The following is a 14,481-nucleotide window of genomic DNA, read 5'->3' on the forward strand; positions in this document are numbered from 1 at the left end:
TGTTTGGAGCCGGGCCAGCCCACTGAGCCGGGCCAGCCAGTGTGTTTTTATTGGGTTTTGGAACGAGTCAGCTAAACTTGTTCTGCGTTACGAGTACAGTGTTTCCAATGAATGGCCACCGCGGTCAGTCAATACCACCAGCAGAGCATTTGTGCCTCGCAGCTTAATGGTGTGATGTTGAAGATGTGTTCAGTGAATCGAAGCTGATGCTCGCTTGCCTGTTGGTTTAGCTGTGACACACTCACTCGTATGTTTTCTGTCGTTTTCCAGATGACGTTGAAGATGCGACCGCCAACAAAATTGCGTAAGTGAAGAGACCTAATAATTTAACTGACCTAGCAAGCAGTCTGTGATTAGAGTGGCTGTGTGTGAGCAGAGTATTTGAGCTAGTATCTGAGTCGATGTGACCTACGAGGTGACAACTTGGCCTGTGTGACTGTCCTCCTTGCCCTTTTGTCCTTACACACTGATATTCCTTTCCTCCCTCCCCACCCAGAGCAACTAGCATCCAAAACACACAATACTGTATTGTCCAAGTGACATAAAAACACAATGTGCGTTGATCACTCTACAGACACCCTCGTTCTCTCTCTTCCTGTCTAGGCTGTGGCTGTGTACGTTTACACTCTCTGTGTCAGTGTGCGCTGTGCTGCTCCTCCCCATCTCCATCCTGTCCAATGAGGTGCTGCTCATCTTCCCTCACAGCTACTACATGCAGTGGCTCAACGGATCGCTCATTCACGGTACTGATCCACGTTTACACCACAACACCCAATACCGCTCCACGTTTTCAACCCATAGTCGTTCGTTCATTGTCAGAGCGCCCGTAGCCCCAAACCTCAAACGCCAATCTGTTTTAACTACATTTTGAAGTGTTGCTAGTCAATGAGCTCCAAAACGAATGATTCATTACTATGGTTTTGGGAACCTTGCACCGTTGCCTGTTATGTAATAATAACCCATGGTGCGTCTATCACAGAAATTAAACGTGAGCTCCACCAACCAGCAGTTAAAGGGAAGTGGGGCCCCAAATATAACATTATCCACTCTAGTCCCTGTTGCTCATTTCCATTGAGCTCTACAGATTTCTGTATTCTGTATACACCCCCCAAAAAACAGTGTTTCCCTAAACGGCGAGGCTGCGCCTCACTGTGGTGGTTGTTTGTTGCTGAATTTCTATCCCTTTTTTTTAATGATATTACCTAACTTTTTGTAATGAAATGTTTTGACCTTCTCTTTCTCTCCATCATCAGGCTTATGGAACCTAGTGTTCCTGTTCTCCAACCTGTCCCTGGTCTTCCTCATGCCCTTCGCCTACTTCTTCACTGAGTCGGAGGGCTTCGTGGGCTGTAAGAAGGGGGTGATGGCGCGGGTGTATGAGACTGCGGTGGTGCTGCTGCTGCTGACTCTGCTGGTGCTGGGCATGGTGTGGGTGTTTGTGGCTCTGCTAAACAACCACAGCGCCAGGGAGAGCCTCTACGGTGAGTTGATCTTTGCTTTTCATTCAAGCCATTTTTGCAACTGTTCGCAAATGGCTATTTTATTTTTATTGAATTGGTGTCCTTTTGTTATTTTTTGGGGGGGGGGAACCATGTATCAAAGTCCTTTTTCTAATGACCTGTTGTCTCCCATCTCAGACATGTGGGAGTACTATCTCCCTTACCTCTACTCTGCCATCTCTCTGTGTGGAGTGCTGCTGCTGCTATGTGAGGTCACCTCCTATGTCTCGTCCATCTGCCGCACTGGCTGCTTAACTTGTGATGTGTCTGAATGCTGCCTGACACCTCTTCCCGTCTCCTTGCAGTGTGCACTCCCTTCGGGTTGTCCCGCATGTTCAGTGTCACCGGGAGCCTACTGGTCAAACCACGGGTGAGTGATAATCCACAAACGTTTTCTCCAGTATGCAGACAATAACCGAACACGGGTGACATTGTTATATCTTTGGTATTTTATTAGGATCTCCATTAGCTGTTGCAAAAGCAGCAGCAACTCTTCCTGGAGTCCACATGAAACATAATACAGAACCTCAATGGACAAGAACAGCTCAAGGATAGAACTACATACATTTTTAAAGGCACACAGCCTACATATCAATACACACAAACTATCTAGGTCAAATAGGGGAGAGGCGTTGTGCCGCGAGGTGTTGCTTTATCTGTTTTTTGAAACCAGGTTTTGCTGTTTATTAAAGCAATATGAGATGGAAGGGAGTTCCATGCAATAAGGGCTCTGTATAATACTGTACGTTTTCTTGAATTTGTTCTGGATTTGGGTACTGTGACGAGATCCCTGGTAGCATGTCTGGTGAGAAGTGTGTGTGTATTAGAGCTGTGTGTTGACAAACCATTTTTGGGATATCGTTGAAAATAACATGACACTAATGACTCGATGACATCCAATCCCCTGTGTTTCCTCAGCTGTTGGAGAATGTGGAGGTGGAGATGAACTGTGCTGCGTTCGAGGAGGCTTCTCTCTCCAGGACACTCAACAGTGAGTGGGCCAGTGACCATGGGCTACAATAGTCTCAACATGGGACATGTTACCCACACGTCCATGACTCATCCTAGAGGAGGTGGTGTTGACCGTGCTCTGTTTCTTGTAGGGGGTAGCACGGCATGCTGGGTCAGTGTGAACGTGGAACCTTTGAGGACGCAGTACCTCGGCGTCCAGGCCAAACGAATCGCCCTCGGTAAGACCGTCGGTCTATAAGAATAATACTGTATTTTTATTAGATTCTCTTGACTTACTAGGGTTGGATCAAATTCATTGAAAGATTATACAACATTGTTGGCTTTAATTCGGGCAGTATAATTTTTTCCCCTAGGAATAGCTTCACTGCTCACCGGGAGACTGACAGCGTTGTCTACTGTGGTCCTTGTCCTCATCATTCTCCCCCCCCCCCCAGAGATGCGGAGGAGAGCGTCACCATGGCAGCGGAACCTGTTCTACCCTCTGGCCATGCTGCTGCTCCTAGCCCTGACGGTGGCCTGCGTGTTGATGGTTTGTTTCAATGTTCTGGAGCTCCTGTTCGACGAGACGGCCATGCCCAGTGGAATGGGGGTGAGAGGACTCTACCAAGGGGAATAAGGGACGGCGTGAGCTGGAAGGGGCTTTGTATGGATTCTTCTCAACAGCCCGCTGTTGATTTTATAGCATGTAGGGCGTTTACACACTCTGCCCAATGTGGGTGAAAGCACGCTTTGGTGGTCATTTTATTCTTAACTTAATGCATCTGATCATAAGCACTGAGCTCTGATCATTTTAAGAGCTGTGCAGCTTTCTTGCCAAAACGTTTGAGGATTTTGCATTCTGGTCGGGGTCATTGCCTGTTGTTTCCATGGGTCGCAATCTGTTATTTCAGCTCGCGTCATGCCAATTTAAGGCTTAGAAAATAGAAAGCTTGTGGTACACTTAGTGCTCCGTTGACATTTTTAGAGGGATGCTTGTTTTTGTAAGAACATGTGAACAGTTTATACCAAAATGTCTCAAAATCCACATCCATCTGTCCTATTGTTTTATGTCCACCGGATTTGAGAAGTGAGCCTGTCGAGTAGCCTTCATTCTGGCACAGCATCCAGTCTAGCTCACGCGATATGAGAAGTGAGCCTGTCGAGTAGCCTTCATTCTGGCACAGCATCCAGTCTAGCTCACGCGATATGAGAAGTGAGCCTGTCGAGTAGCCTTCATTCTGGCACAGCATCCAGTCTAGCTCACGCGATATGAGAAGTGAGCCTGTCGAGTAGCCTTCATTCTGGCACAGCATCCAGTCTAGCTCATGCGATATGAGAAGTGAGCCTGTCGAGTAGCCTTCATTCTGGCACAGCATCCAGTCTAGCTCACGCGATATGAGAAGTGAGCCTGTCGAGTAGCCTTCATTCTGGCACAGCATCCAGTCTAGCTCACGCGATATGAGAAGTGAGCCTGTCGAGTAGCCTTCATTCTGGCACAGCATCCAGTCTAGCTCACGCGATATGAGAAGTGAGCCTGTCGAGTAGCCTTCATTCTGGCACAGCATCCAGTCTAGCTCATGCGATATGAGAAGTGAGCCTGTCGAGTAGCCTTCATTCTGGCACAGCATCCAGTCTAGCTCACGCGATATGAGAAGTGAGCCTGTCGAGTAGCCTTCATTCTGGCACAGCATCCAGTCTAGCTCACGCGATATGAGAAGTGAGCCTGTCGAGTAGCCTTCATTCTGGCACAGCATCCAGTCTAGCTCACGCGATATGAGAAGTGAGCCTGTCGAGTAGCCTTCATTCTGGCACAGCATCCAGTCTAGCTCAATGCGTTTTACCAGATTTCCTTTTTAAAATGTTTATTTCCGCTGGCCTCCGTTTCATTTAGTCAGCCTAATTTTGACCTTCCTACTACGGTTAAAAACTCCAATAACTTGAACGGATTAGGATCGAGACAGTCTGGACCGTTGATTTTCTTAGTGGATTATCTACACAATAAAACAAATAATTTAACCCAATGGTGAAAATGGATTTTGATTGGACACCCAATAGCCGGGGTACTTAGCCTAGGAGGTCCCGCAGCCTGCTGGTTTTCTGTTCCACCTTATCATTAATTGCACATACCTGGTGTCCCGGGTCTAAATTGGTCCCTGATTAGAGGGGAACAACTAAAGAAAATGCAGTGGAACTGGCCTCAAGGTCCAGAGTTGCGTTTTGAGGGCCTATGGCATGAGTTTACTCCTACCTGTAAAGATATGTTGAATTCTAACGATGCACATTGACCTATTGCCTCTAATGTTGACCCTGAATAGCCTGTTCTATGTTGAGTGACTCAGGGCCATATCTTTCATATAGATTTTAAGACTAAACAATTCTAAGGACATAAACTTGCGGAGGGGAGGGGTGGGTACGGACATTTTTTATACAGGATAACCGATTTTGCATTGATCGTACGTTTCCTCTGCGTGGTAGGACCCTCGCCTGGGGACGGCTTCCTTCTCCATGTTTGGTTCCCTGGGAGCAGCAGTGCAGGTGGTCCTCATCCTGTACCTGATGGTGTCGTCTGTGGTGGGCTTCTACAGCTCTCCTCTCTTCACCTCCCTGCTGCCCCGCTCTCAGGACACCAACCTCACACAGATCATTGGGAACTGTGTCTCTCTTCTGGTCCTCAGCTCAGCACTGCCGGTCTTCTCTCGCACTCTGGGTAAGAGCCCTCCCCGTTCCCCAGGTTGAGTTTCTAGATTCTTGTCGTCTCGTATGGTTGAACAAAAAAATAGATGCGTAGACCCCCACAGTGGTGTCATAATACCCATGAAACCTAGTGATCAAACAGGGAAATGGTTCCATTCGTTTTCCCACCATAAATGTGTCCTATAGGGGATTTTAGAAACACCTAAGGGCTGTGTTTCCTGTAGGCTTACCCTGACATGACGTTTTGATTACCATGTAAATCTCTCTCGTACAAAGGTGACTTATCAATTGTTTTTATTTCTTTATTTAACCTTTATTTAACTAGGCAAATTGGTCCAAATTGTTATTAATAATGACGGCCTAGGGGCAGAACGACAGATTTTTACCTTGTCAGCTTGGGGATTCCGATCTAGCAACCTTTCGGTTACTGGCCCAACTAGGCTACCTGCCCTCACACCCAGGGTAAGCCTACATGAGAAACAGCCCTTATTTCAAGTGTTTCTAAAATCCCCTATTGGAAACATTTATGGTGTAAAAACAATTGGAACCATTTCCCTGTTTGACCACTAGGTTTTTTGGGTATTATGACACCACCACTATGGGGCTCTATTGCCTACTGTAATTAGACAGATCCTCTGGTTGTAGTATAATTTCTGAACACAAGAGGGCATGTGTATGCAGTCAATCACTATGAACACTGACCTTGGCCATGGTCAAGTACTGTGCTTCAGAAATGCACCCTTCTTTCCTTCCTCTCTTGAAGTAGTCACAGATCTGAATCGGATGGATTAGTGAAAGTAATATGGATTTGAACTTTATTTATCCATGGGGGGGGTGAAGATAAGCTGAGTAGTTTATAGTGTCAAACTAATCACATTCTGTCTCTTACCTGTTCTTCAGGGATCACACGGTTTGACCTCCTGGGAGACTTTGGGAGATATAACTGGCTGGGGAATTTCCACATAGTGTTCTTGTACAACATTCTGTTTGCCGGCCTCACCTCTGCCTGCCTCATCAACACTCTCACCTGGGCTGTGCAGGGAGAACTCATACGTGCCTTCGGTACGTAACGCAATCAATCAAGTATTTATAAAGCCAGGAATATGTCTATGAACCTGATACCTGCCTTTCTATGTTTTAGATGTTCGAGTCTATACTTTTGTATAACTTCACATCTTCAACTTAGTCATGTTTAAATTGACTACATGATTTGTCCACCTATCTTGGCTGTAGTCGACTCCCACAATCCGTTTTTGGATATGCATCTTTCTTAGGTATTTGGTAGTCGTATTGTGTTACTTTCATTATGCAGTAGAAGGGTTGTGCCAGCTGCCAATAGTCGGTGTGTTTTCAGAGTGACTGAACTGTGAGCTAGCTTCCAAGGTGTTCTCTTCCCAGCTCTGGGCCTGGCCATGTTTCCCAATGGGTTGGTCTCCTTTCCTCAGATAGAAAGGCCTATACAATTCTCTCAGGAAAGAGGGGAGTAAGAGTCCCCTAGGGGCCTGTGGGCCTGGCTGCTGGGCCCCCTCCCGGGCCCCCCACACACACACTCGCCCTCTGCCCCTCCACCCAACACAAACAGTTCGGCGCGTAGAGCTGTGGACACGCACCCCCCTTCCTCACGGGATAGATAGCATCTCTCCTCAACCGCTACCTCCCCAACAGCTTTTGTTCTGTTCTGTGATTGATGGACTTTCTTTGCACCCAAACTAGCCTTTTTTAAAATATTTTATTTTTCTCACACACTGTCGGTGGTAATCATGCCATTTCGTTCCACTGTCGGTGGTAACCGTAAGTGTTGTATGTCTCCACAGGTCTCCATAAACTTCCTCTGACAGTGTCCCGCACAACCATCCCCCTCAAGCTCCTCCTGGCAAATGGCCTGTCAAAGATCCAGTGACTGACATTCCCTTGACCAATCAACCGTGATCTTTAATCCCGACTGGGACCTGAGCCCCCTGGATAGCATTCCCATTGGACCAAAGGCACCTTGTCTTCAGTCCTCCAGTCAATCTGTGTCTGAATCACCAAAATGAAGAGACCGGAGTGGAGGATTAGAAGTGCAGTTTGGACAATGACGCAGTAGAGCTCTGCTCACTGACCAATACAAGTTGACTTGGGGAACAAACTTTAACGGTCTCTTTTTCACTACAGTACTGGGGTGCTATTGAAATCACTATGTGCAGTAATCTGAGGCAAAAATGATACATTCTGGAACTGCTAAAATAATCTAGAACTGAAAGGGATCTTATCAGGGTTTTTGGGTCATGGCTAGAAGGGGTTCAACTTTTGTCAGATATGACTTTTTGTAGCAGGTTAGGAGAAGGGCTGGGGTTGAGGTTAAAATGTTTAAAAAAAAAAAAATCTGCTTTTGATGTTAATTTGAGAAAAGCTGCGTCCCTTCTAGCCATGACCGGGTTCTTGTTGACCTTGTGACATCATACAGTACATCCTGGATGTCCTAATGCCTTATGAGAAACTCACAATGGGTTTGAGAGGTGGCGGTGGGACTGACTTACTTTGCTCTTTGGACACGCACGTGTAAAAGTCAGCAAATCTATTTTTGGAACATTACGTTGCAACTGACATTTCCTTTTCCTGATCAGGGGTTGAGCGGTTGAGTCTTCTCTGCCTCCCCTCTCCCCACACCTTCCTCTCTCTCTCGCTCTCTCTCGTAAGACTACTATTTCTGGGCCTCACTCCTTTGAATCCCACTTCCATTTCTTTTTAAGACTCCTTGTCTGTCTGTAATGGTGTTGTGTCCGTTAATGAGAGGATGTTTTTAAACCTGCGTATTTTACATGCCTTGACCTTCACATAGTGGAGGAAGAGAAGGGGACAGGACAGGGTTGTGTTCATTATGTTACGGCTTAAAGCATTTTGCAACAACAAAAAATGAGCATTTCAGTTCTCTTCCATTTGGTGCCGGACGAACACAACCCAGGATTTGTTTTAAACTGATAACATTGAATTAGTGAACAATGTATGAAAATATACCTGAACACAAAGGGGAAAATAGAAAAGGGAGGTTATTGGTTGTATTAATGGCATTTCTGTTCCCTTTAAAAAAAAAAGAAGCATTAAGGAACTTTCTTAATGCAAATTAACACTCGTGTGTCCTGCCTTGGACCAATCATACTGTGAATAGCTTGTTAATGTTCAAGTGCAATACTGTTTACGCTCCATTGCCAATTCCCATGACGTGTTTTTCCTGAACTTTTATATTAGAATAATATAAATGAATGATCTCTAGCGGTTTTTATTTTAGATCTCTTTATCGTGATCCTTTGTCGTGCTTTTCCTTTGCTGTATCAGCATGTATGTTAAGTTTGTTTTAATTGTTGTTATTATTAGCTGTTAGACAATCAGTTCCTTTCTCTGTCACCAGCAGGGGGCAGGGTCTCCCAAACTCACCGACAGCCTTCTGAAACTTGCCGTGAGGTTCCGTCAGAGAACCTTCCGTCCTTAGGGCAATGGTTCTGTTTGGTCAGTCATTGCACATAGCATTGACTCATTTCATGTCGCGTAACAAGTCTTTCGAGTCTATTGTTTGGGGAGCAAAAAGTTTATGGTTGACTTTTAGTGCTCTAAAACGTTTTGATGTTGTAAAATGTATGTATTTTTTCATGAGATGTGGAGGAAAGGGACAAATGTATTACATTTTTCTATACATAAACTGTCTTGTCTGATATCTATGGATTGGTATGAGTAATAAGACTGTTACAGTGCAGTTATATAGTAGTTTATCTATACATGATCAGGTCTCATTATCCAGCCTGTGCGGTTTACATCTGTTCCCCCCGTGTGGTTTACGTCTGGCCCCCTCTGTGCGGTTTACGTCTGGCCCCCCTCTTTGCAGTTTACATCTGGCCCCACCCCCCACCCCCTGTGCGGTTTACGTCTGGCCCCACCCCCTGTGCGGTTTACGTCTGGCCCCACCCCCTGTGCGGTTTACGTCTGGCCCCACCCCCTGTGCGGTTTACGTCTGGCCCCACCCCCTGTGCGGTTTACGTCTGGCCCCACCCCCTGTGCGGTTTACGTCTGGCCCCACCCCCTGTGCGGTTTACGTCTGGCCCCACCCCCTGTGCGGTTTACGTCTGGCCCCACCCCCTGTGCGGTTTACGTGTGGCCCCACCCCCTGTGCGGTTTACGTCTGGCCCCACCCCCTGTGCGGTTTACGTCTGGCCCCACCCCCTGTGCGGTTTACGTCTGGCCCCACCCCCTGTGCGGTTTACGTCTGGCCCCACCCCCCACTCTGTGCGGTTTACGTCTGGCCCCACCCCCCCCCCTCTGTGCGGTTTACGTCTGGCCCCACCCCCCTCTGTGCGGTTTACGTCTGGTCCCCCACCCCCTCTGTGCGGTTTACGTCTGGCCCCACCCCCCCTCTGTGCGGTTTACGTCTGGCCCCACCCCCTCTGTGCGGTTTACGTCCCCCCTCTGGCCCCCCCACCCCCTCTGTGTGTTTTACGTCTGGCCCCACCCCCTCTGTGTGTTTACGTGGTTTACGTCTGGCCCCACCCCCCTCTGTGTGGTTTACGTCTGGCCCCACCCCCCCTCTGTGTGGTTTACGTCTGGCCCCACCCCCCTCTGTGTGGTTTACGTCTGGCCCCACCCCCCCTCTGTGTGGTTTACGTCTGGCCCCCCCCCTCTGTGTGGTTTACGTCTGGCCCCACCCCCCCTCTGTGCGGTTTACGTCTGGCCCCACCCCCCCTCTGTGCGGTTTACGTCTGGCCCCACCCCCCCCTGTGCGGTTTACGTCTGGCCCCACCCCCTGTGCGGTTTACGTCTGGCCCCACCCCCCTGTGCGGTTTACGTGCGGTTTACGTCTGGCCCCACCCCCTGTGCGGTTTACGTCTGGCCCCACCCCCTGTGCGGTTTACGTCTGGCCCCACCCCCTGTGCGGTTTACGTCTGGCCCCACCCCTGGCCCCACCCCTGTGCGGTTTACGTCTGGCCCCACCCCCCTCTGTGCGGTTTACGTCTGGCCCCACCCCCTCTGTGCGGTTTACGTCTGGCCCCACCCCCCCTCTGTGCGGTTTACGTCTGGCCCCACCCCCTCTGTGTGGTTTACGTCTGGCCCCACCCCTCTGTGGGTTTACGTCTGTGTGGTTTACGTCTGGCCCCACCCCCTCTGTGTGGTTTTTACGTCTGGCCCCACCCCCTCTGTGCGGTTTACGTCTGGCCCCACCCTGTGCCCTCTGTGCGGTTTACGTCTGGCCCCACCCCCTCTGTGCGGTTTACGTCTGGCCCCACCCCCTCTGTGCGGTTTACGTCTGGCCCCACCCCCTCTGTGCGGTTTACGTCTGGCCCCACCCCCCTGTGCGGTTTACGTCTGGCCCCACCCCCTCGGTTTACGTCTGGCCCCACCCCCTCTGTGCGGTTTACGTCTGGCCCCACCCCCTCTGTGTGGTTTACGTCTGGCCCCACCCCCCTCTGTGCGGTTTACGTCTGGCCCCACCCCCTCTGTGCGGTTTACGTCTGGCCCCACCCCCCACCCCCTCTGTGCGGTTTACGTCTGGCCCCACCCCCTCTGTGCGGTTTACGTCTGGCCCCACCCCCTCTGTGCGGTTTACGTCTGGCCCCACCCCCTCTGTGTGGGTTTACGTCTGGCCCCACCCCTGGCCCCACCCCCCTCTGTGCGGTTTACGTCTGGCCCCACCCCCTCTGTGCGGTTTACGTCTGGCCCCCCCCCCCTGTGCGGTCTGTGTCCCCCGGCCCCAACACCATTTGTTGCCTTACTTTAATCAGGCCCAGAAGAAAGCCGTTGTATTTTGGCCCGTCTGTCATCGGAGGCCGTCCCTGATAACGCTATAACCAACGTTTCCTCCACTCGGATGCCACCGCCAGATAAACCAAAAAAAAAAAGGCCAAATCAAGAGGAGAGGTGACGCTCTCGCTTTCTCTCTCACCTCCACCCACTCCCCCTTTCTTCCATCTGTTTTCCTGGCATATTATTCATTTCCTCTTTTGGAGGCAGAAAAAGAACCCGGTTCTGATTCATGACTCCTTGATTTTTGTTTGCATTTCTTTTTCTTGTTTTCTTTTGTTTGATGTTTTTTAAATGAGCTGTCTTTTTGTTTTTGTGTTGCCTTTTCCTCCTCTAAAAGGGAGTTCAAGTCTAAATGTTCCCGTAATGCTACTTACTGTACATATCAGAGGCTTGGTGTGCCCTGTGGGTTGTAGGCACACACGCCACCGAGACATGTCAGTTAATGAATACAGGATTGATATTAATTAGGTTTGTTCTGGGTGTTTCTGTGTGGGAGTCTGTCTGTGCATCCACTTCTTCTGTTCACATTTCATTGACCCCCTTCTCCCCCCCCCACACTTAACCTAATTAATTTAGTGAATGTGCAACCTAGACTAGTGAAATTGTTGCAAAGCCACAAGTAATGGCAACTCTTGTTCGTCACAAGGTGTTTTGAGTTGCTGCGTTAAGATTCTTAATTCTAGGAAATTGAGAGGATTTGATAGATAGGATTTTGTATTACAATGTCATAACTTGGAACAACTGGCAGAGAAGGAAAGCAACCAGATCTATGCTCTAAGTGATTCTGCAAAGAACCTATCACATGTTAACGTCTTTCAATTTAGCCATGAAAATGCTGGACAATTTGGTACTATTATAGTCTAGATGAAACATTCAACATTCCTTATTGCTAGTTTAGAAAGGGAAACAAACAATTCTCTATCCTGGAATTGAGATGACCATTTTTTCTCCACATATTTGCGATACATGTACAAAACATTTTAAGAATACCTTCCTGATATTGGAAATCAAAATGGTGTAGAAAGCGTTTCACAGGGATACTGGCCCATGTTGACGCCAATGCTTCCCACAGTTGTCAAATTGGCTGGATGTCCTGTTGGGTGGTGGACCGTTTTTGATACACACGGGAAACCTGAGTGTGGAAAAACCAAGCAGCGTTGCGGTTTTTGACAAACTGGTGCGCCTGGCACCTACTATCATACCTCGTTCAAAGGGACTTCCATTTTGTCTTGCCCATTCACCCTCTGGATGAACAATCCATGTCTCGATTGTGTCGAAGCTTAAAAATGTAACATCTCTCCCCTTCATCAACACTGAATTTTAAGTGTATTTAACAAGTGACATCAACAAGGGATCATAGCTTTCACCTGGTCAGTCTGTCACAGAAAACAGGTGTTATTTTGTTCAGTGTACAGTCAGGTCCATAATTATTGGCACCCTTGATTAAAAATGAGCAAATAAGACTGTATACAATAATGAACTACGTTGCTCCGTATTTGTAGTTTTGCCTGATCTTTATCAAGGGTGCCAATAATTGTGCACCTGACATGCATATAGCCTTTGTGTTTGTAATGCACTGAACTATGCGCTCCACTGAACATGTTGCCATTGACCCTGAACTTAAACCTCACCTTTGTGTAAACAAACACAGCAAGAACTATGCCATGAGGTCTAGGTCTGGACTCACCCAATTCTTTGTTGAAATACTAGTTTGTGTTTACTGAAACACTGAGGAAGTTTGATATTGTAGTACTGTCTGTATGTTTTAGTGTTTTTCACTAGTTTAAATACCTGGCAGTTGGTTTTAGTTGTAATGAAGGTTCATGGGTCAAAGGTTGGTGGTTGCAATGCTGGTCCTAAAAATTCACTGGAGAGAAGAGTGTGCAGATTTCACTTTTATTCTCTTATTTGTGGCGCCACCCACCCAGAGCTTACTTTTTTTTAAATTAAAAAACAAATAAATTACTTGGTAAGTTGACTGTCTGAACTGATTCCACTGAAACGTGTGACGTTAGAATAGCACCTCCCAACAGGAAAATAGAGTTGTGATACCGTAGTGCAGGGGCTGCCCAGTTGGGGTCTCAACATACTGTTGCAAGTTAGAATGGTAGAATACGAAAGGTGCAATTTTGAAATGTGGTTGTGCGTCATCAGTTTCTCTTATGTCAGTCACTGATACACAATTAGCCCATGTCAGCTCGCATAGTTTAGCGGCCAGCTTTCTAAACAAATGTAGCAATCTAAAATGTTTTATTGAATTACCAGCCGTGGGGGCCCCCCATTTAGTTTTGTCAGCTATGTGGGGTGGGAGGGGTTGATGTTGGTACGCAGACCTGTGAGCAACTGCACCCCTTCATGAGGTTTTATTTTTTTTTTTTTTATGTTTCTTTGTGGCCCCCACTCCCATCAAAGTTGCCCATCCCTGTTGCAGTGGCTCTGCAATCAAAGAAGTGTCACATTCAGTAATGTAACTAAATACACAGCATTTGACTGCTAGTTCAGCATCCATAGGACCATATCGGAGACAAAACAGGAGTGGGGAGACGGGCAGCGTGTATAACGGGATAAGATAGGCTATCTTTATTGTCAAAACACACGAATGAAGGGGGGGACACAGATTAGCTTTCCTGACAGCCGGCCGTTTGATGTGCGTGCCAAAGTGCATTAGGGTTCTATTCTTCCCGCTGTTAGCTGACTGGCGACACAGAGCTGCTCACAGGAAAAGGCGAGACTTTCGTGCTAATCAACTGATAATGGCGGTCACACTGTCCGTTTGCCACGGCTGGACTGGCGGCAGGCGGACCCTCACTCGCGGCACACTTCCTTCACACACTGGACTGGTGGGCTGGCAGGCCTCTGATCCATATGTCCATAAACCATCAGTAAAACACATGAGCATCTAGTTGAAGTGGACTGACGTTACGCACAGTAAATACTCAGGACCCTGATTCAGCCTAGTCTTGGACTACAAAGTTAAAGATTCACCATTGAGTATGTTTTTTAAATATATTTTTTTCAGTCCAGAACTAGGCTTAAATCTCTGCCTGGGTAAACCAGCCTTTAGAATGACAACCCTTGAAGTGGGTAGCAACCAACTCATTCAAGGGGACACCTTGCTTGATGTCAGCGATCTAAACGATGAAGCTGTGTAGTGTGGTCATACATAGGCCTACTGTATGGTGTGGAGGACAGCTGCAACTGGTATAGTATCAGGTATAGATAGAGCTCTATATGACTGATTGTTATAGAAGTATGCATGATCTCCGAACTGTTTGTTTGGGCCAGGAAGTTCCACCCTGGCCCGCTATTGTCCAGTCTGCTGTAGCATCAAGTCCCAACAAAGTATGTAACTATAGTGTATGTGTTTGTATGCTTGCGTACACGTGTGTGTGTGTGTGTGTGTGTGTGTATATATATAGTGAATTTGTAAAGTATTCAGACCCCTTGACATATTCCACATTTTACATGAGCCTTTTTCTAGAATGGATGAAATTGTTTTTTTTTTTACATCAATTTACACCCCATAATGACAAAGAAACACATTTGAAAGACAAACTTTTTTTTATAT

At 47.5% G+C, this 14,481-nt stretch overlaps 1 protein-coding gene across 5 annotated transcripts in view; it reads left to right on the top strand.

Moving 5' to 3' along the window:
- The window catches only part of lmbr1l (limb development membrane protein 1-like), a 33,364-nt gene extending 24,402 nt beyond the window's left edge, over positions 1-8,962 (top strand). For 2 of the 5 annotated variants that reach the window (XM_035739235.2, XM_035739237.2), the window contains 11 exons: positions 271-304; positions 604-743; positions 1,254-1,481; positions 1,638-1,706; positions 1,805-1,869; positions 2,418-2,490; positions 2,603-2,689; positions 2,825-3,060; positions 4,926-5,157; positions 6,045-6,206; positions 6,959-8,962. In XM_035739235.2, the coding sequence (XP_035595128.1) occupies positions 271-304; positions 604-743; positions 1,254-1,481; positions 1,638-1,706; positions 1,805-1,869; positions 2,418-2,490; positions 2,603-2,689; positions 2,825-3,060; positions 4,926-5,157; positions 6,045-6,206; positions 6,959-7,044 (1,412 nt within the window). In that variant the 3' untranslated portion in view covers positions 7,045-8,962. The remainder of the gene's footprint in view (positions 1-270; positions 305-603; positions 744-1,253; positions 1,482-1,637; positions 1,707-1,804; positions 1,870-2,417; positions 2,491-2,602; positions 2,690-2,824; positions 3,061-4,925; positions 5,158-6,044; positions 6,207-6,958) is intronic. The other 3 variants (XM_035739238.2, XM_035739239.2, XM_035739240.2) reach the window with 3 other exon arrangements.
- The last annotated feature ends 5,519 nt before the right edge of the window (positions 8,963-14,481 follow it).

The sequence above is a fragment of the Oncorhynchus keta genome, chromosome 27 (assembly GCF_023373465.1).
Source record: "Oncorhynchus keta strain PuntledgeMale-10-30-2019 chromosome 27, Oket_V2, whole genome shotgun sequence".
NCBI classification, from domain to species: domain Eukaryota; kingdom Metazoa; phylum Chordata; class Actinopteri; order Salmoniformes; family Salmonidae; genus Oncorhynchus; species Oncorhynchus keta.